The sequence below is a fragment of the Cynara cardunculus genome (assembly GCF_001531365.2).
Source record: "Cynara cardunculus var. scolymus isolate 2C chromosome LG 9, CcrdV1, whole genome shotgun sequence".
Taxonomy (NCBI): domain Eukaryota; kingdom Viridiplantae; phylum Streptophyta; class Magnoliopsida; order Asterales; family Asteraceae; genus Cynara; species Cynara cardunculus.
Genome location: NC_037536.1, coordinates 11,455,916 through 11,471,992, shown reverse-complemented (window position 1 = coordinate 11,471,992; position 16,077 = coordinate 11,455,916). Strand labels below are relative to the sequence as shown.

General features: G+C 29.7%; 1 protein-coding gene across 2 annotated transcripts; it reads right to left on the bottom strand.

Annotated features, from left to right (window-relative positions):
* Positions 1-13,315: 13,315 nt before the first annotated feature.
* On the bottom strand, positions 13,316-15,310 carry LOC112518098 (transcription factor MYB59-like). 2 transcript variants are annotated; one of them, XM_025125664.1, is made up of 3 exons: positions 15,069-15,310; positions 14,754-14,883; positions 13,316-13,944 (listed from the first exon to the last, which is right to left on the bottom strand). In XM_025125664.1, the coding sequence occupies exons 1-3, from the start codon at positions 15,130-15,132 to the stop codon at positions 13,428-13,430; spliced, it is 711 nt and encodes a 236-aa protein (XP_024981432.1). In that variant the 5' UTR covers positions 15,133-15,310; the 3' UTR covers positions 13,316-13,427. The 2 variants fall into 2 exon arrangements, with proteins under 2 accessions (XP_024981432.1, XP_024981431.1); XM_025125663.1 differs by having other exon boundaries at positions 15,107-15,304.
* Between the last annotated feature and the right edge of the window lie 767 nt (positions 15,311-16,077).

Here is a 16,077-nt window from a genome sequence, read left to right as displayed (position 1 = left end):
AAACTTAAATTAAATTATAATAAAAAAATTAAAGAAATTACATAAAAAATGAGAACTTTTAAATAGTTGATTTGATATTAACATTAATATATTTTTTTTCAAATTTTTATGATATATTCAAATTTATATTTTATTCAAAAATAAAATCATTATGGCTTTATTAAAAACACATAAAATCGTATTATAACATCGACAGAAACAAATAATAAAATAGAACCTTAAAATCGAGATGTGTCTCGCTGCATTGCTCGAGTATTCTTCTAATATATATATATATATATATATATATATTTATATATATATATATATATATTTATATATATATACACACACACACACATAGAAAACAGACAAAAAGCTTTTAGGTCCAGTTTGGTTTGAAGGAATGAAATTAATTTGGAAGGATTTGCATTTCAAATCCACTCTAATTTCATGTTTAGCTTATTGGATTGTCTGTATTTGAAATCCTACGATTTAATTGAAATCCCTCAAACATAGGATTTTGAAATCTTTAAGGAGTGCTTGAGATTTCACATGATTTCGTAGGATTGTCAATATGGTTTTAAAAAAATTTAAAAACATTTGTTTTGTAATAATCGATTAATAAAAATGTAATTCAGTTAATTTTACTTTTATTTATAACTTTTTCTATAAATTACTTATAAATAATGAAATCCAATTCCATCCAGATCCTACAAACCAAACACACACTACAACAAAATTGGGTATAGGACCCCCTTAATCTCTAAGCGTCCCAATAGAAGGCTTGATAAGACTTACTTTATAGGAACAAAATATATAAGTGTCTTATCTAAAGGCGTTGTAATAAGTTTATATGGCGCTTTTAGGCATCTTAACAAATTTTTAGGATATTTTTCATACAAAGTGTCATATTAGCAACTTTATAGGACACTTTTGAAAATGTGTCCTATAAACTCAATTTTTCACTTTCAAATAGTGTCTTATAAAGTTGTTAATGAGACGTTTTATATTAAAAGTGTTCTAAAAGACTTATTAAAACGTCAAAAAACATCATATAAACTTATTACAACGCCTTTAGATATGACACTTTATTTTTTGTTTCTATAAACTAAGTCCTATAAATAGGACCATTAGGACACTTAGAAATTGGAAGCGTCCTATAAACCCGATATTATTGTAGTGACACCAATGGTTTTAAATCCATTCTAATCAAAATCCATCTAAAACAATTCTGCAAACTAAACGAAACCTTAGTTGTAAATCCAACTTTTCTTTATGAGTTGGAGCTTGGTATGTGTTCTTGTTTATCTTTATTCATCATGAATAAGAAAAAAACAAGTTTTTATAGCATTTATTATAAATACTGATACCATCCACGATAAATATAACGTCTTTCATGATGAATATTCTGTCAATGTCTGTAACATGCGAGAGGCTATCATTTGCCTCTTGATTCACAACAGAAGATAGGTCGTACTGATCTAGCCCTTATATATAGGCAGAGTTCAAACAAGAGAATTTTTGTTATATGAAAATGTGAAAGCACTTATGGGATTCCAAATTAATTAACTCATAATAAAAAATTAGAATAAATAAAAATAAGTTATTATCTATTGATAATTTATAATTATCTTAGATTTGTCTTTATCCCTTAAATATTGCTGAAATCATCGAAAACTTCTTGTTATCGATAATGTCGTGATAATTCTTTGATAAATCGAAAACTTATTATGATGGATTTTGTTGTGATAATGTCGTGTTAAATCAAAACCCAGTGATGATCATGTCTACAATCATCGGCTCCGTCTGTTTATTATGTGATTTGTAGTTTTTTTTTTTTTTTACCCCTACATGCCTTTGAATTTCCGATATTCCTAAAAAGGGTAAATATTCATTTAATATTTTACCACTCCGTCGATCCTTCTAAACTTGTGACTTAAAACATAATGACGAGCTTACAAGTCTTCTCGCTTTTGCGTAAATCACAGATGTTCTCGTTTGAACTTTTCTCTATATATACATATATACAGGCACGTTCCCACTCATTGGGGATAGATGTGAATAGGGTCAAAATAAGAAAATGCGAGACATATGTATATATACATACACCCAAACACACACACACACACGAGGTTGAGTTTTGATGAGAATACTTCTTAATTTTTTTAATTTAACGTTTAAAGAATTGCTGACCTTCAGTTACCTTTGTTGACTAAAAACACTGGACTTTAACTATGTTCAAGTACAACTACCAAAATCAACCTTTATCTTCACCTTCAATCACTTTCACAAACTTAATTTTACACAATTTTACATAATTTCAATTATTTTCACATGCATGAGTTTGCAAACGTTCCAGTCATGGTGATGGAACAAAAATAGTCAATGAAGGTTTTTTGTCACGTTCTTACCCTAACTCTTATTCTCACATAATCCCAAGTTATATATATATATATATATATATATATATATATATAAAGAGAGAGAGAGAGAGAGAGAGTTGGGTTCATATGAGAATGTTACCTAAATAAGAAAATAAGAGAATAATATGGTAATGATTAACTTACAAAAATTAGGTTAAAAATGACATTAAGGTCATTTGGATATAAGTATTATCTGATTAATTATTTGAATCCCTATAAAAAATTTAATATTATATACATTTATAGATAATAAACTGTCATAATTACATTTTAACACATATTTTCATAATTATCCTCAAAAAATAATTATTTCAACAACTACATGATTTAACTGGAGTTTCTATAATAGAGACAAACATATTCTTTATGGGTCACCCTATAGGTTTACATACCTTTTAGCAGTATTCTTATATGACACATGTCATGGACATATAATAACTTACATATGGAGTGAGGTTTAGTTGTATTCATGTAATGTGAGTTTTCTCAATTATACAAGAAATATGTAACATTATCATGATACATCTTTATAACTTAACTTACAATTTTAAATTATAAATCAACATTTTTTTTCTTTTATAATAAATAAACATACCAGATAAATATAAAATATTTTATTTTTTCACGATATATTACGACTTACAGTCTGGATTTTTTCACGTACTTAGAGAGGTAACATTCAAGACATGATGAACTTCAAACTTACAGTCTCTTGTCTACAAGTATCGTGTCAGCTATATTTCCATTTTTCAAATAAACGTAACGTTTATTAATTTAAAATCGTAATTCTTATCTGGATTTTTATAATTTTAATCATAATAGTAATTATTTGAGTCATTGGATTCTTTACAGGGTATAAAAACACAATCATTTCTAATCCCACCTCGAAGAGGTTTCACTCCTAACTAAAACTTTGTCAACTTGTTCACAAACATGTTAAATTTGGTTTATTGTCTTTATAATTAGAAAAATATATATTTTAGAAAATGTAATTTGGAAAAGACGTCAAGTTTCATCTATGTCCACTACAACAAAATCGGTTTTTTAGGACACTCCTAAATTTTAAATGTCCTAATAGGACTTAGTTCATGAGACAAAAAAAAAAGTCTCATATCTAAAGATGTTGTAATAAGTTTATATGACGTTTTTTGATGTCGTAATAAGTTTTTTAGTCACTTTTAATATAAAGCGTCTCATTAGCAACTTTATAGGACACTATTTAAAAAATTGTCCTATAAAAAATTGAGTTTATACGACACTTTCTCAAAAGTGTCCTATAAAGTTGATAATTGGGGGGAGTGTTGGCGACATTTAAGTGGGGCCATGTTTAGCCTCCAAATTTGCCGGGGATTAGTCGGGCTTTGGCCCGGACACCCTTACAAAAAAAAAAAAAAAAAAAAGTTGATAATTGGACATTTTATATTAAAAGTGTCCTAAAAAAACTTATTACGACGTCAAAAAATGTCATATAAACTTATTACAACACATTTAGATAGGATACTTTATTTTTTTTAGTACTATAAACTAAGTCCTATAAAGAGATTTATTATGACACTTAGGATTTCAAAATGTCCTGTAAAACCGATTTTGTTGTAGTGGTCATATCATCGTTTGGTACTAAACAGACATTTTAAAACTATAAACCTTTAAATGTAGTTTTTAAAAGACAATTCCCAAAGCATAAAACAAGGTAAGTTCTATTTCCGTGCATTTCGACATTTATTATCCTTGATGACATAAGAGAACGTTTAACTTGACGTAGAGTTAAAAATTGTTATGTAAAAATTCCTACAATTTTATTTTTATTAAGTTTCTTTTTTTTAATTAACCTAGATATTCAACCCGTTATGCGAACCGACTAATCCCAGGACGACCACCTGCTTTGCAGATAGCCTGGAGTCACCGTATTTGAACCTCCGTGGCCACAAGAGGATTTTTATTCCTCCTTGGATTTGAACCTGGTACATCTTGGTACTTTCTCTTGTATTAAAACAATAAATGTGTGTTTATGATCGATAACAAGAAAAGGGTCATTAGGGTACCCTACAATTAGGTTTTATTGGATGGTCCAAGTGCCTTTTTGTTTTCACTTTACTAAAGACTAGTTTAGTTTAAATTGAGCTACCATTTATAGAAGCAAAATGATTGTTTCTTAAAGTGTTTTCCCTAGTATTAATGAAAGTAGATCACCCCTTTGAGAAGGGGGGGACAATAGGTACAAAGATACCCCAATTTCTTAGTTAAAATATAGAGTAAGTTACACATTTGTGCTTGACGTTTGTAAATTTCTTTCATTCGTTTCATTTAGGGGTGCTCAAAAACCCGACCAACCAGATCAACCCAACCCAACGCGAAATAATTCAACCCGAAGCAATCCGATGTCTAATCGAGTTATAAAATTGTCAAACCGTAGGTATCGGGTTGATATTGGGTTACTATTATTTGAACCCAACCCAACCCGATGAACCCGGTATCCTTTTATTTCTTGGATTTAATATGATTGTTGAATTTCTATTAATATATACATTAGACAATTTATTCTATCATGTATGCTCTTCTTATACACATATTTTCAATTTATTCACATTTCTATATAACTTATTCATATATATGTTAAGTAACTGTGAATGTAAATTGAGAAAATTAATTGAATGTGTTATATACGTAAGAAGTATGGATAAATTGTATCAAATGGTTGATGATGAAAAAGAAATTATGAGTAGAGAAATAACATATTTGAGGTTAGATACCAAAATATCAACCCGACCAACTCGTACGGGTTGGGTTGCACTTTTGGTTTGGATTGGGTTGCACTTTTGGTTTAGGTTGGGTTGGGTTAAGATTTTTCAAACCGCAAACATTAGGTTGGGTTGTTCAAATGTCTTCAACCCGATCAACCCAACCCGTGAGCACCCTTGGTTCCACTAATATTTGTAATGTTTGTCTGTTAAATCTAATTGAACTACAGACATTTTGTATAACAACCGTCTCATATGTATAGAGAACTAGATTTGTGATCTATTTATATGTTCAAATTAAGTTATTGGATGTCGATAAATTTCATCATGATTTTAAGTTGATTTAGAGAAGCTATCGAGATAGTTGTTGTTTTGTGCAATAGGAGTTGTATTCAGGTGAATGCTTGTGCCATCAAGATGGTGGGGAATACCTCATTGAGAATGATGAGTCCCTAAGGGGAGATGTTTTTTTTTTTTTAAGTATATAATATTTATATACGGCAAATGCAACAAATAAACTCACACACCCTCCTCACCTTTAGTGAGTTTTGAACCCCTGACCTCCTAGGAAGCCAAGGACTACGATACCGCTAGGCCGCAGGCCCATTGGTATCCCTACATTTTCGAGTGTTTTTAAACTGCAATTGCTTCATTCAATCAATCCATAAATAAACTCATAATAGGTAGATAAATGACCACCCCTATCGTTTTTGTAGAATGCATCGAGGAGGCTAGATCGGGTCTTGCATTAAAGAGGTGCATAAGGGTTGGTAGGAATGTCTAAGTTTGAAGTCTAATAAGGGGAACAGGAAGTTGCAACAACCGTGAAGCAATTGGTGGAACCACTACAAGAAATAGGCGTTTTAGCAATGACTTTTGTCGTCGTTAAAAAATCAATTCATCTTTACAAACTGTTTATAGAGACAACATGTCGTCGTTATAGCTTGTTGAAACATGGTATTGCTACTGGCATGTCGCTGAAACTCACTATGGTAGCAATATATATATATATATATATATATATATATATATATATATATAGAGAGAGAGAGAGAGAGAGAGAGAGAGGATCAGTAGCTCGGGAAGGGTTAGCCGGAGATGGAGATGGTTCGTTAGAGATAACCAACAATAAGGTGTATCTTTTTCTTATTAACCTGGATATCCAACTCGCTATATGAGCCGACTAATCCCAGGACAACCACCTGCTTTGCAGATAGCCCGGAGTCACCGCATTTGAACCTCCGTGGTCACAAAGGGATTTTTATTCCTCCTTGGATTTGAAGTTGGGACCTCCAGGTACTTTTGACATTTGGAGTCAAGCTCAAACCAATCAGACACCACCCTTGTGGTTAATAAGGTCTATCTTTGTGAATATGTATGTATATGTATGCATATATGTATGTATGTATCTATATATTCTTAATTTTAATTAATAAAGAATAAAATAAACATGTTAATTGACCAAAATGCTCTCATTTAACTGGAATTGATTGAAAAAGTTAACGATTATTAGTAAGACCGGTGAAATCCAAACTTTTTTGGAAACATCATGGAGTAAATTGTAATAAAAGAATTTTAGGGATGAATTGTGTTAATATTAACTTATATCAACATGTTTGTTTAAATACATCACATATAATAACTATGTTAAAATTTGATACTTTTAACTATATTAAATAAATTTCATTCATTTGATCACAAAATCGACCTTCTAGTGGTGACTTCGGTCTATTTGCAAAGCAGATGGTCGTCCTAGAATTAGTATGCTCGCATAGCAGGTTGGATATCCAGGTTAATAAAAAAAAAATCGACCTTCTACCAACGTAAACACAATACATTATGGTATCTCTAATAAATTATTGACAGATATCGAGTCCACCAAATATGTAACACCCCCGTCCTGCATAGTCGGAGGATGGTATACCACGATGGAAAACAAAATAACATAACTAGCTAACATACACGGGAATAACAGACTTACTATGAAAATCCATCAAAATAAAGGTGTGGTAGACCAAAACTAAGACGATGTAAATATAACTACAACATTTATAGAAATAAAAAGCTATACTATTCAAGGGTCGTCCCCAAAATAATCATATTTCATAGCTCTCAGCCCCGTGATGATCCTACCTACGATCTTGTACCTGCCGAGAACGAAACAAACCTCTGATCAGCCAATTGCTAGATGAGCGGATGATTAGTATAACAAAGATCGCAAATATATAATAAGTTAATAAAAAGAATAATTAAAAGAACTCCGCAAAACCGATAATCAATTCTAGACCGTTATAACCATTACCAATCGGTCCTAGTACCTTAAGTCTCCAAGCATAACTTGTGAATATTCGAGTCGAATCGGGTCTATTAGTATGGGCTAAACAAGGCCAGAGTCCAGAGCATATCCCATTGGGCCAATTTAGTTTGGCAAACTTTTATTGAAATCTACTTCAATGAAGAGTTATTGGCATGGCCCATTTGTTTGGTAGCCTTGAGTATTTTGTTCTTACAGATTACAAGTCGCTGGAAGACCTTTCTTACCATGAAAGGTAAGGGCTAGTCTAATAGCACCAAAATGGTTATAAACCATTAGAAGCGTAATCATGCAATACAATTAAGATACATTTTAATTTTAATGTTTCTTTTTTTAATACAATTTTATATGGTTTTGATTAAACGATAATGTTTTTATATTTGAATAAAATATAAATTGAACATCCATAAAATTTTATATCGATATTAGTATTAAATTAATAATTTAAAAGCTCTTTTTTGTATAACTTTTTAGTTCATTTTATAGTATAAATTTAGGCTTAATAACGAAGTAATTTATTTTAGGTCTAATAGTATAATGTTTTTTATAAAGATAATTTTTAGTTCAATATTTTTATTATAGTTTAATTTAGGTTTAATAAAGAATTAATTTATTTTAGGTTTAATAATATAATTTTTTATTAAGATAATAATTAAGTATTTTGTTAGAATTTAGTAATTATCCTAATTATATTTTAGATTCTTTATATTTAAATTGAGATGTTTATCCAGCATTCGATTATATTTATCAATTAGTTATATGAATTAAAATATAGCTTTAAAAAATTGTATCCATGCATCATTACTTGTAATCTTGAATTTTAAGTAACATTCATCATTAAACCCTACTTGATGCATGAAATATGATTCTTAAAAGTTTTATCAAAATACTTTATAATATAATAAAAAAATTCATAATTAAATAATAAAGCCGATTTAAAATAAAACCTCACGGTTTATTGACGGTAATGTTAGATTTTTTGGAAACTATATATGTTCACGAGTGCCGTTCTACTATTACATATGCTCAAAATCGACATGATAACATAATACAAATCAATGCTTCGACTATAAGAGAAATGGAAGATTAATATGATTTATTATTGTAGATTTACCGACGTTTTAACGTTAATGCATGTTCATCGTACGTACAAAACGATATCGTTTTATTTATTTTTACTAAAAGGGTACTCGAGCAATGCATCGAGATATATCTTGATTTTAATATTTCATTTTATTTTTTATCTCAATCGATGTTATAATATGGTCTTATGTGATTTTGAAAAAAACGATAATGTTTTTATTTTTGAATAAAATATAAATTTGAAGATGTCATAAAAATTTTACAAAATTATATCGATATTAGTATCAAATTAACTATTTAAAATTCCTCATTTTTTCTTTTTTAATTCAATTTTTTTAATTTACATTCAATAATGAAGTAATTTATATTTGGTTTAATAATATAATTTTCTTATAAAGATAATAGTTAATTATTTTGTTAAAACTCGATAATTATCTTAATTATATTTTAGATTTTTTATATTTTAAAATGAGATGTTTATCCTTTATCTGATTATGTTTGTCCACAGTTAATTACATGAATTCAAACATGAAGCTTTAATAAATGTAATTATGCATAATTTACTTGCAATCTTGAACTTTAAGTAATATGCATCAATATACAAACTACATGCATAAAAAATAATTTTTAAGAGCTTTTGTCAAATACTTTATAACATAGTATAGATTTACAGCCTTGATTTTAAAATCCCACGTCTTAGTTTCGTTTCGTGGATCACCAAATTAAAATATATCAAATATTTATTTATTTAAAATTTATTAATTCAAATCCGTTGATTTGTATAAAGATCTCAAAATCTTATATTTTATTATATTCCACCAATTAAATTAGGATATATACCGGATTTTATTAATTTAATTAATATTCATTTTTTTTATAATTAGAAGTATAATCTTGAATTTAGCGAGATATATCTTCACTAAAATGTTTCATTTTATTTCTTGTCTTTGTTGATATAATATGTTTTATGTGGTTTTGAAAAAGATAATATTTTTACTTTTGAATAAAAATAAACTTGAAGATACCATAAAAGTTTGAAAAAATATATCGATAATAATATATCAAATTAACTATTTAATGGTTCTCATTTTTTTGTACAATTTCGTTAATTCAATTTTTTATTCTAATTTAATTTAGGTCTAATAACGAAATAATTTATTTTTGGATTAACAATATAATTTTAATAAAGATAATGATTTTGTTAGAATTCGATAATTATCCTAATAATTATATTTTAGATTTTTTATATTTTAAAATGAGATGTTTATCTTCTATTTGATTATATTTATCCGCAGTTAGTTACGTGAATTCAAACATGAAGCTTTCTTAAGTTGTATTTATGCATAATTTACTTGTAATCTTGAATTTTAAGTAACATAATTCAATATACAGTACTTCATATATAAAAAATTATTTTTAAAAGTTTTTATCAAACGTTTTATAATATGTTATAGATTAAGGAATGGAATTTCAAGTCATTGTAACAACCTTCCCATAAAACATGAGGTCACGTATATTGAATAAAATATCAAAATGACATCATTATATGTGGTTTTTGCATATAATTATATGTAAAATTTCGATTTTTAAATATTATTTTTTGTTTTGGATATATCAAAAAATTAGTGGACAATTTATTTATGGAAGTGAATTGTCCTTTAAGTACGACTTAGAGCCAAATGTCTTATGACCCCTTTCGAAAATGAGAAAAAAATAAATAGCAGGGGTATGCTTTCTTTATATAATATATGTTCTTAATTTATTTTATAAAGTGATAATATGTTAAGACATAAAATATGCACATGAATCATATGTTTCAAATTTTATTACTTGTTTATAAACTCTCCAATCTAAGGGAACATTTAAATATAAGTTTGTTGATTTCAACATTGAAAATATGAACCACAAGGGTGGTGTTTGATTGGTTTGAGCTTGGCTTCAAAGGTCAAAAGTAACAGGAGGTCCCAGGTTCAAATCCAAGGAGGAATAAAAATCCCTTTGTGGCCATGGAGGTTCAAATGCGGTGACTCCGGACTATCTGCAAAGCAGGTGGTCGCCCTGAGATTAGTCAGCTCGCATATCGGGTTGGATATCCAGGTTAATAAAAAAAACATTGAAAATATGATTATCTAGAATTTATCAAATCTGAAACATATATTTTCGTTGAATCTTAGGGACAAAAGTGACTTAGAAACAAATTACGTACGAAATGACGTTGGAGAATGAAGGATTCGTTTGAAGAATTTAATTTGCTTACAGTTTCAAAGAACGTATATTGTATAATGAAACATAAACCGGTTTCTTTCTTATATTGTTTTCATGCATAGTAAGTTTAACTGTCTACAAGTTCATTAAGACGATGTATGATAACATATTTGTTTGTAGGACTACAACCACAACTTATCATGTGATAACCGGGTTATCGGTTAAAAAGTTCGGAGTTGTTTTTTTTTTTTAAATTACCACCGCTTCTTATCATATGTTCATGGATATATGAGAGGTGGTCGACGGTAAAGGAGCCACGGTGGGAGAGCGATTGTCAAGTGGAGAAACAGTGAAGGGAGAGAGATGGAGGCTACTCCTGTCTTGTTTTGTGTCAAGCTGACTACTACTATAATAATAAATAATCGATTAAAGCCCGGTTAACATTAGTTAAAACCCAATAGATTGATTAAAGTCCAGTAATCCACCAGTGATTTAATGTAATTAAAGTTAATTATTTTCTTATTTTTTTATTATCTACTGGAAATCCAACCGAACTATTTTTTTTCAATTATTTAATGGCGGATTACCGACGGAAGTTGATGAAAATTGACTTTCTTAATGTCCGCGGGTAATCCGCTGAAAATAATCAATATTCTAATGGTGATACCAGTAGTTTTATACAATGAAGTTGAAATGGGAATGGTAAAAAAAAATAAAAACGTGAACACAAATCTTAACCGTTGGATGAATTTGAATAAAGGAATGTGATTAACCGACCTTTTAAAACTTCATTTTCAAAAACTACAATAAATTACCTTCTACCTTTTTATTGAAAATACATTAAATATAATCAAAATTGGAGTCAAATAAATTATAAAAAAAACAAATATTTTATTTTTTTTTAATATGAAATTCATATTGTTATATATACTTAATATGTTTTTTTTTCATATAACATTTTTGTGGTGCTAATTTAAACTCTCTCCTACTTCCATAACTCTCAAAAGTAAATAGATAATATAAAGAAGAGATAAGGGTTTTTAGAAAGTAAATATCCTTAAAAATAAATTAAAGAAAAAACAGTTTTGTACCTGCGCAATGCGGCGGGAACCGTGAATTTTAACGATTTTGAAGTTTCACTGGTTTATTGGAGAAGATTTAACGATGATATAAGTTACATTTGATCTTAGCATATTAATACAATTTGAATAAATAAGAATTATGGTTCCAATTACAGTCTATTGATGAAAAAAATTGTATGACAGTTTAAAATCCAATACATTTAGGGGGTGTTTGGGATTGCTTATTGTATCTGCTTATTGACTTATTTCAGTCTGTCACCGGTGATAAGCTAATACCTAGTGTTTGGATAAGAAAAAATAAAACTGCTTATACTGGTACCAAACCGGTAATAAGCAGTTTTTGATAAGTTAATCCGTCCTGACTTATGAAAAACTGCTTATTACCAGTTTACTATTTTAACCCTATTACCCTTTATACCTATCTCTTTTCCTCCAGATAACATCGATCTCAATCTTCTCCCTTCTCCAGATAACAATATCAATCTTCTCTCTGTCCTTTTTGGTCATTTTACAGATATAAGCAAAATTTGCCAAACACTAAAAAACAACTTATCAACTAATTGCAGTTTGGTACCGCTATAAGCTAATTCAAACACTTTTTACAAAATTCCGATTTGATACCACATAAGTTAATAAGCACTTTTACAAAAAAACATAAGTTGTTTTAAATAAGCAATCCCAAACACCCCCTTAATATCTAACATATTTAAACGACTCCACAAATATATTCGATTTACATCAAGAGCAATGAATCAAGAGATCGAGAACGAAACCGAGAGTTCTATGGCAATTGAATGGGAGATGAATAAATGACTAATGGTGAATATTATTTTGAATCTCACATTGGGGGATGAGAAGAACATACAGAGGTATAAGAGAGTGAAAGCATGAATGAAATGTGTCAAAAGTATATTGGAAACATGAAAAGAAAAAGTAATAATATGCATTAGTAACTTGTATTATGCTATTTTAATTGTATATTAAGATATTTTAAAACTAAATGCATAAAGTAGTAGTATTTAATGCATTATGAATTGTTTTTAAGACTTTGTACATAAATGTATAATACCTTATGCATTAAAAATTATTTTTAAGACTTTTAACAAATCTAATTTATAAAATAGTATTAGATAAGAACTCATAACATCAAATGATGACAACGTACAAGCACTATGAAGCAGCTAATTCCACATATATAAGTAGACAATAGGTCATTAATTACAATGTTGACTTCCAGATGAAACACATACAAAGCTCCCACATGCTATATATATATATATATATATATATATATATATATACATATATATACAAGTCACTTCACAAGTCCTATAGTCTTTACAGGAGTACAGTATGTTATCTTTGTGATATAATACACAGAATTAATTAAATATGTCATAAACGATGGCGTCTCTTTCTCTTTCACATGCATATATGGTGGGTGAGAGATATCACCAACCTTACGACATATTTGATTGGTTTGTTGTATTACCTCAATAACATATATAACGTAATATCATACGATTGAATTCGATAATGTACATAATACCAACACCGAATTCATAACTCAAAGAACTAAAGTCAGCTGGTTAACCTTGTGCTAAATTGCTCGCTTGTTGTCGGGAAAAAACATGTTGCTTTCCGTCTCCTCTAGGCCATCGATCATCCACAACGCGTTGAGAGAGTAATCCCACATCGGAGAAGGTGCTATTTCACTACAAGTACCAAAAACTGGCGTTATACCATCGTCTTCTAGTAAATCTATATCTTTCCATATTTCATCCATCGAATTATACCCGTCTTGCATCTCACTAACATCGTTAAGGCTCGTAGTGGTACTCTTCATTGTATTACTATCACTTTCGCCCTTCGTGATGACCACCATTTCCAACCCCGAAGTGTCATAAAAGCTTCGTTGGTTAAACTCCGTCATCGGGGTGGAATCAATAGTAGGATTACTAGTACATATTGACGAGTAGGAAGAGGAGTTTGAGAATGATGACGATGGTGACAACACCCTTTTCTTTTCTTGTGCATTTTTCCTCGTATGGGTCCTCCAATAATTCTTGATCTCGTTATCTGTTCGTCCTGGAAGCTTTCGAGCAATTCTCGACCATCTGCATGTTAATATAATAATCACGGTACGTATAAAACAAAAAAAAAAGTCGATAAAAACAAACACAAATTAATTTCAAATAATTTAATCATAGCGAACTTAAAGCAAGTAAATAAGATAATACAACTTGTTCTTTGTCATTTCTTGTCGTTATAAAGTCATTAAGTATTATTATATGTATATTTTCCATTATAAGTTAATCATATCGTTCTAAAAGCTAGTCTCTTTTGATATTACAGTGTGCTTATTGTAGTTAATCAGCTAATTACCTTAATCAATTAGAATTTACGAGTAAATTCATCGTAAATTCCGAAGGAATTACAACAGTTTTCACCCTCAGATTTCGAGGGATATTCGAACTAAACGCAGACCATTCAAATACGCATACATACTTTCCGAGTTCAAATTCTTTTAAGAATACGTATAATCACAGAATCTAAACGATATGTTGGACGAATCGACATATAATGGTGGAATAATTTTCGTTAGCTTTATCATAAGTTCATGAACTAAATGAAAAGTAATAAAAGCGAATAAAGAATATAAACCTGTGCTTAATCAATATCATGGATAAAAGAAAGATAATATTATATCTACAAAAAGAATTCAAGAAAACCCAAATATTTCTTGAATATGAATGATCACAAAGAAAGTCTCTCCTCCATGATCATGATCCAAGGTTTGGAATTTATATATATATATATATATATATATATATATATATAGAGGGTATATTTCAAATACAACCATGTAAATTTGTACAACCAATACAACCCAATTAATTGAGATATTTATGGAAAAAACGCAAACCTGTTGCCCCATTTAGAGTGAAGCTCGAGGATTCGACGTTCTTCTTGAGGAGTCATCTTGCCTCTTTTGAGTCCTGGGTGCAGATAGTTTACCCATCTCAACCTGCAACTCTTTCCACTTCTTCTTAGACCTGAATAATTGAAATTGCCAAAAGAAAAAGATCCCCCAAAATATATATTTGGGCAGGTTAGAGAGAAGAACATCAAGAGATTAATTTGGTTAATTTCAGTTTTTTTTTTTCACTTTAATTCTTTTTTGAATCGTTTAATTCCATGGCCAACAAAATCTTGAACCCTAACAGTAATCAATTACTACCTATTTTTTCATTTTTGTATCTCCCGCCACCTTCAAACCTGAAACTTTTGCTATGAAATCCCATCGTCGATCTCCGAACATGTTCACGTACGAAACCAACTGAACGTCTTCTTGTTCGGTCCACGGCCCTTTCCTCATCGTCGTCGTCATCATCATCATATCATCTTCTTTCCCCATTTCCTTTTTCCTTTTTATTTCTTTTCTCCCTAGCTAAAATCTTGATCTTGTGTTGCAAGTGAGTCAACTTGGGTGGACATTAGGGTTCTTATTTATACTGGTGTTTTGATCATCTTGTTTAGTGGGTGGAGAGTTAAAATCTTGTGATAGGGTTTTGAGTGTGATTGAAGACTTGATCCTGGCCCTTCACGTGGTGGTGGAGTTCTTCTGATGATAAGGGAACCCTACAAGGGGTCACAACCATGATGACGTCAGGCCATTTATAAAGGGTTTTTGTGGGGTGGATTTAATCCCTCGACCCTTCAGCGAATGGTCTGATAAGTGGACGTAGTTTTCATCATGCTCATTCAGATCACTATTTGCCCCTACCAATATTACTCCCTGCTCTATTTGGACTATATTATCCAGGCAGATTCAGAGATTTGTATAAAGCTGTGGCACAAAATAATTTAATTATAAAATACAATAAATTAAGTTTGGTTTTTTTTTTTTTTTGACCAAACCAATCCGGAAATTTAACCAAATATCCCTTTATAAAATTGATTTCAGTTTTAGTTATATTAAGAACCTTTTGGAAAAATTGCATTAAAATGAAATCAACTTTCACCTAATTTTTATTTTAGAGAACCAACTTTCAAAATTATCATTTTGGGGAACCAATTTGCACCTGATTCCTATTTTGGGGAAACAACTTTCAAAATCGTCATTTTGKGGAACCAACTTGCACCTGATTCCTATTTTGGGGAACCAACTTGCAAAATAATTATAGAAAAATAACTAAAATTCATTTTTTTTTCCCAAAAATTAATGCAATAAAATCTATTTTTCATTT

Coding starts and splice junctions, on each gene's coding strand:
- LOC112518098 (XM_025125663.1), bottom strand. CDS start 15,245: ATGGGGAAAGAAGATGATATGATGATGATGACGACGACGATGAGGAAA. Junction 14,884..15,106: donor TTTCATAGCAAAAGTTTCAG/GTTTGAAGGTGG, acceptor TCAATTATTCAG/GTCTAAGAAGAAGTGGAAAG. Junction 13,945..14,753: donor CACTCTAAATGGGGCAACAG/GTTTGCGTTTTT, acceptor ATTAACATGCAG/ATGGTCGAGAATTGCTCGAA.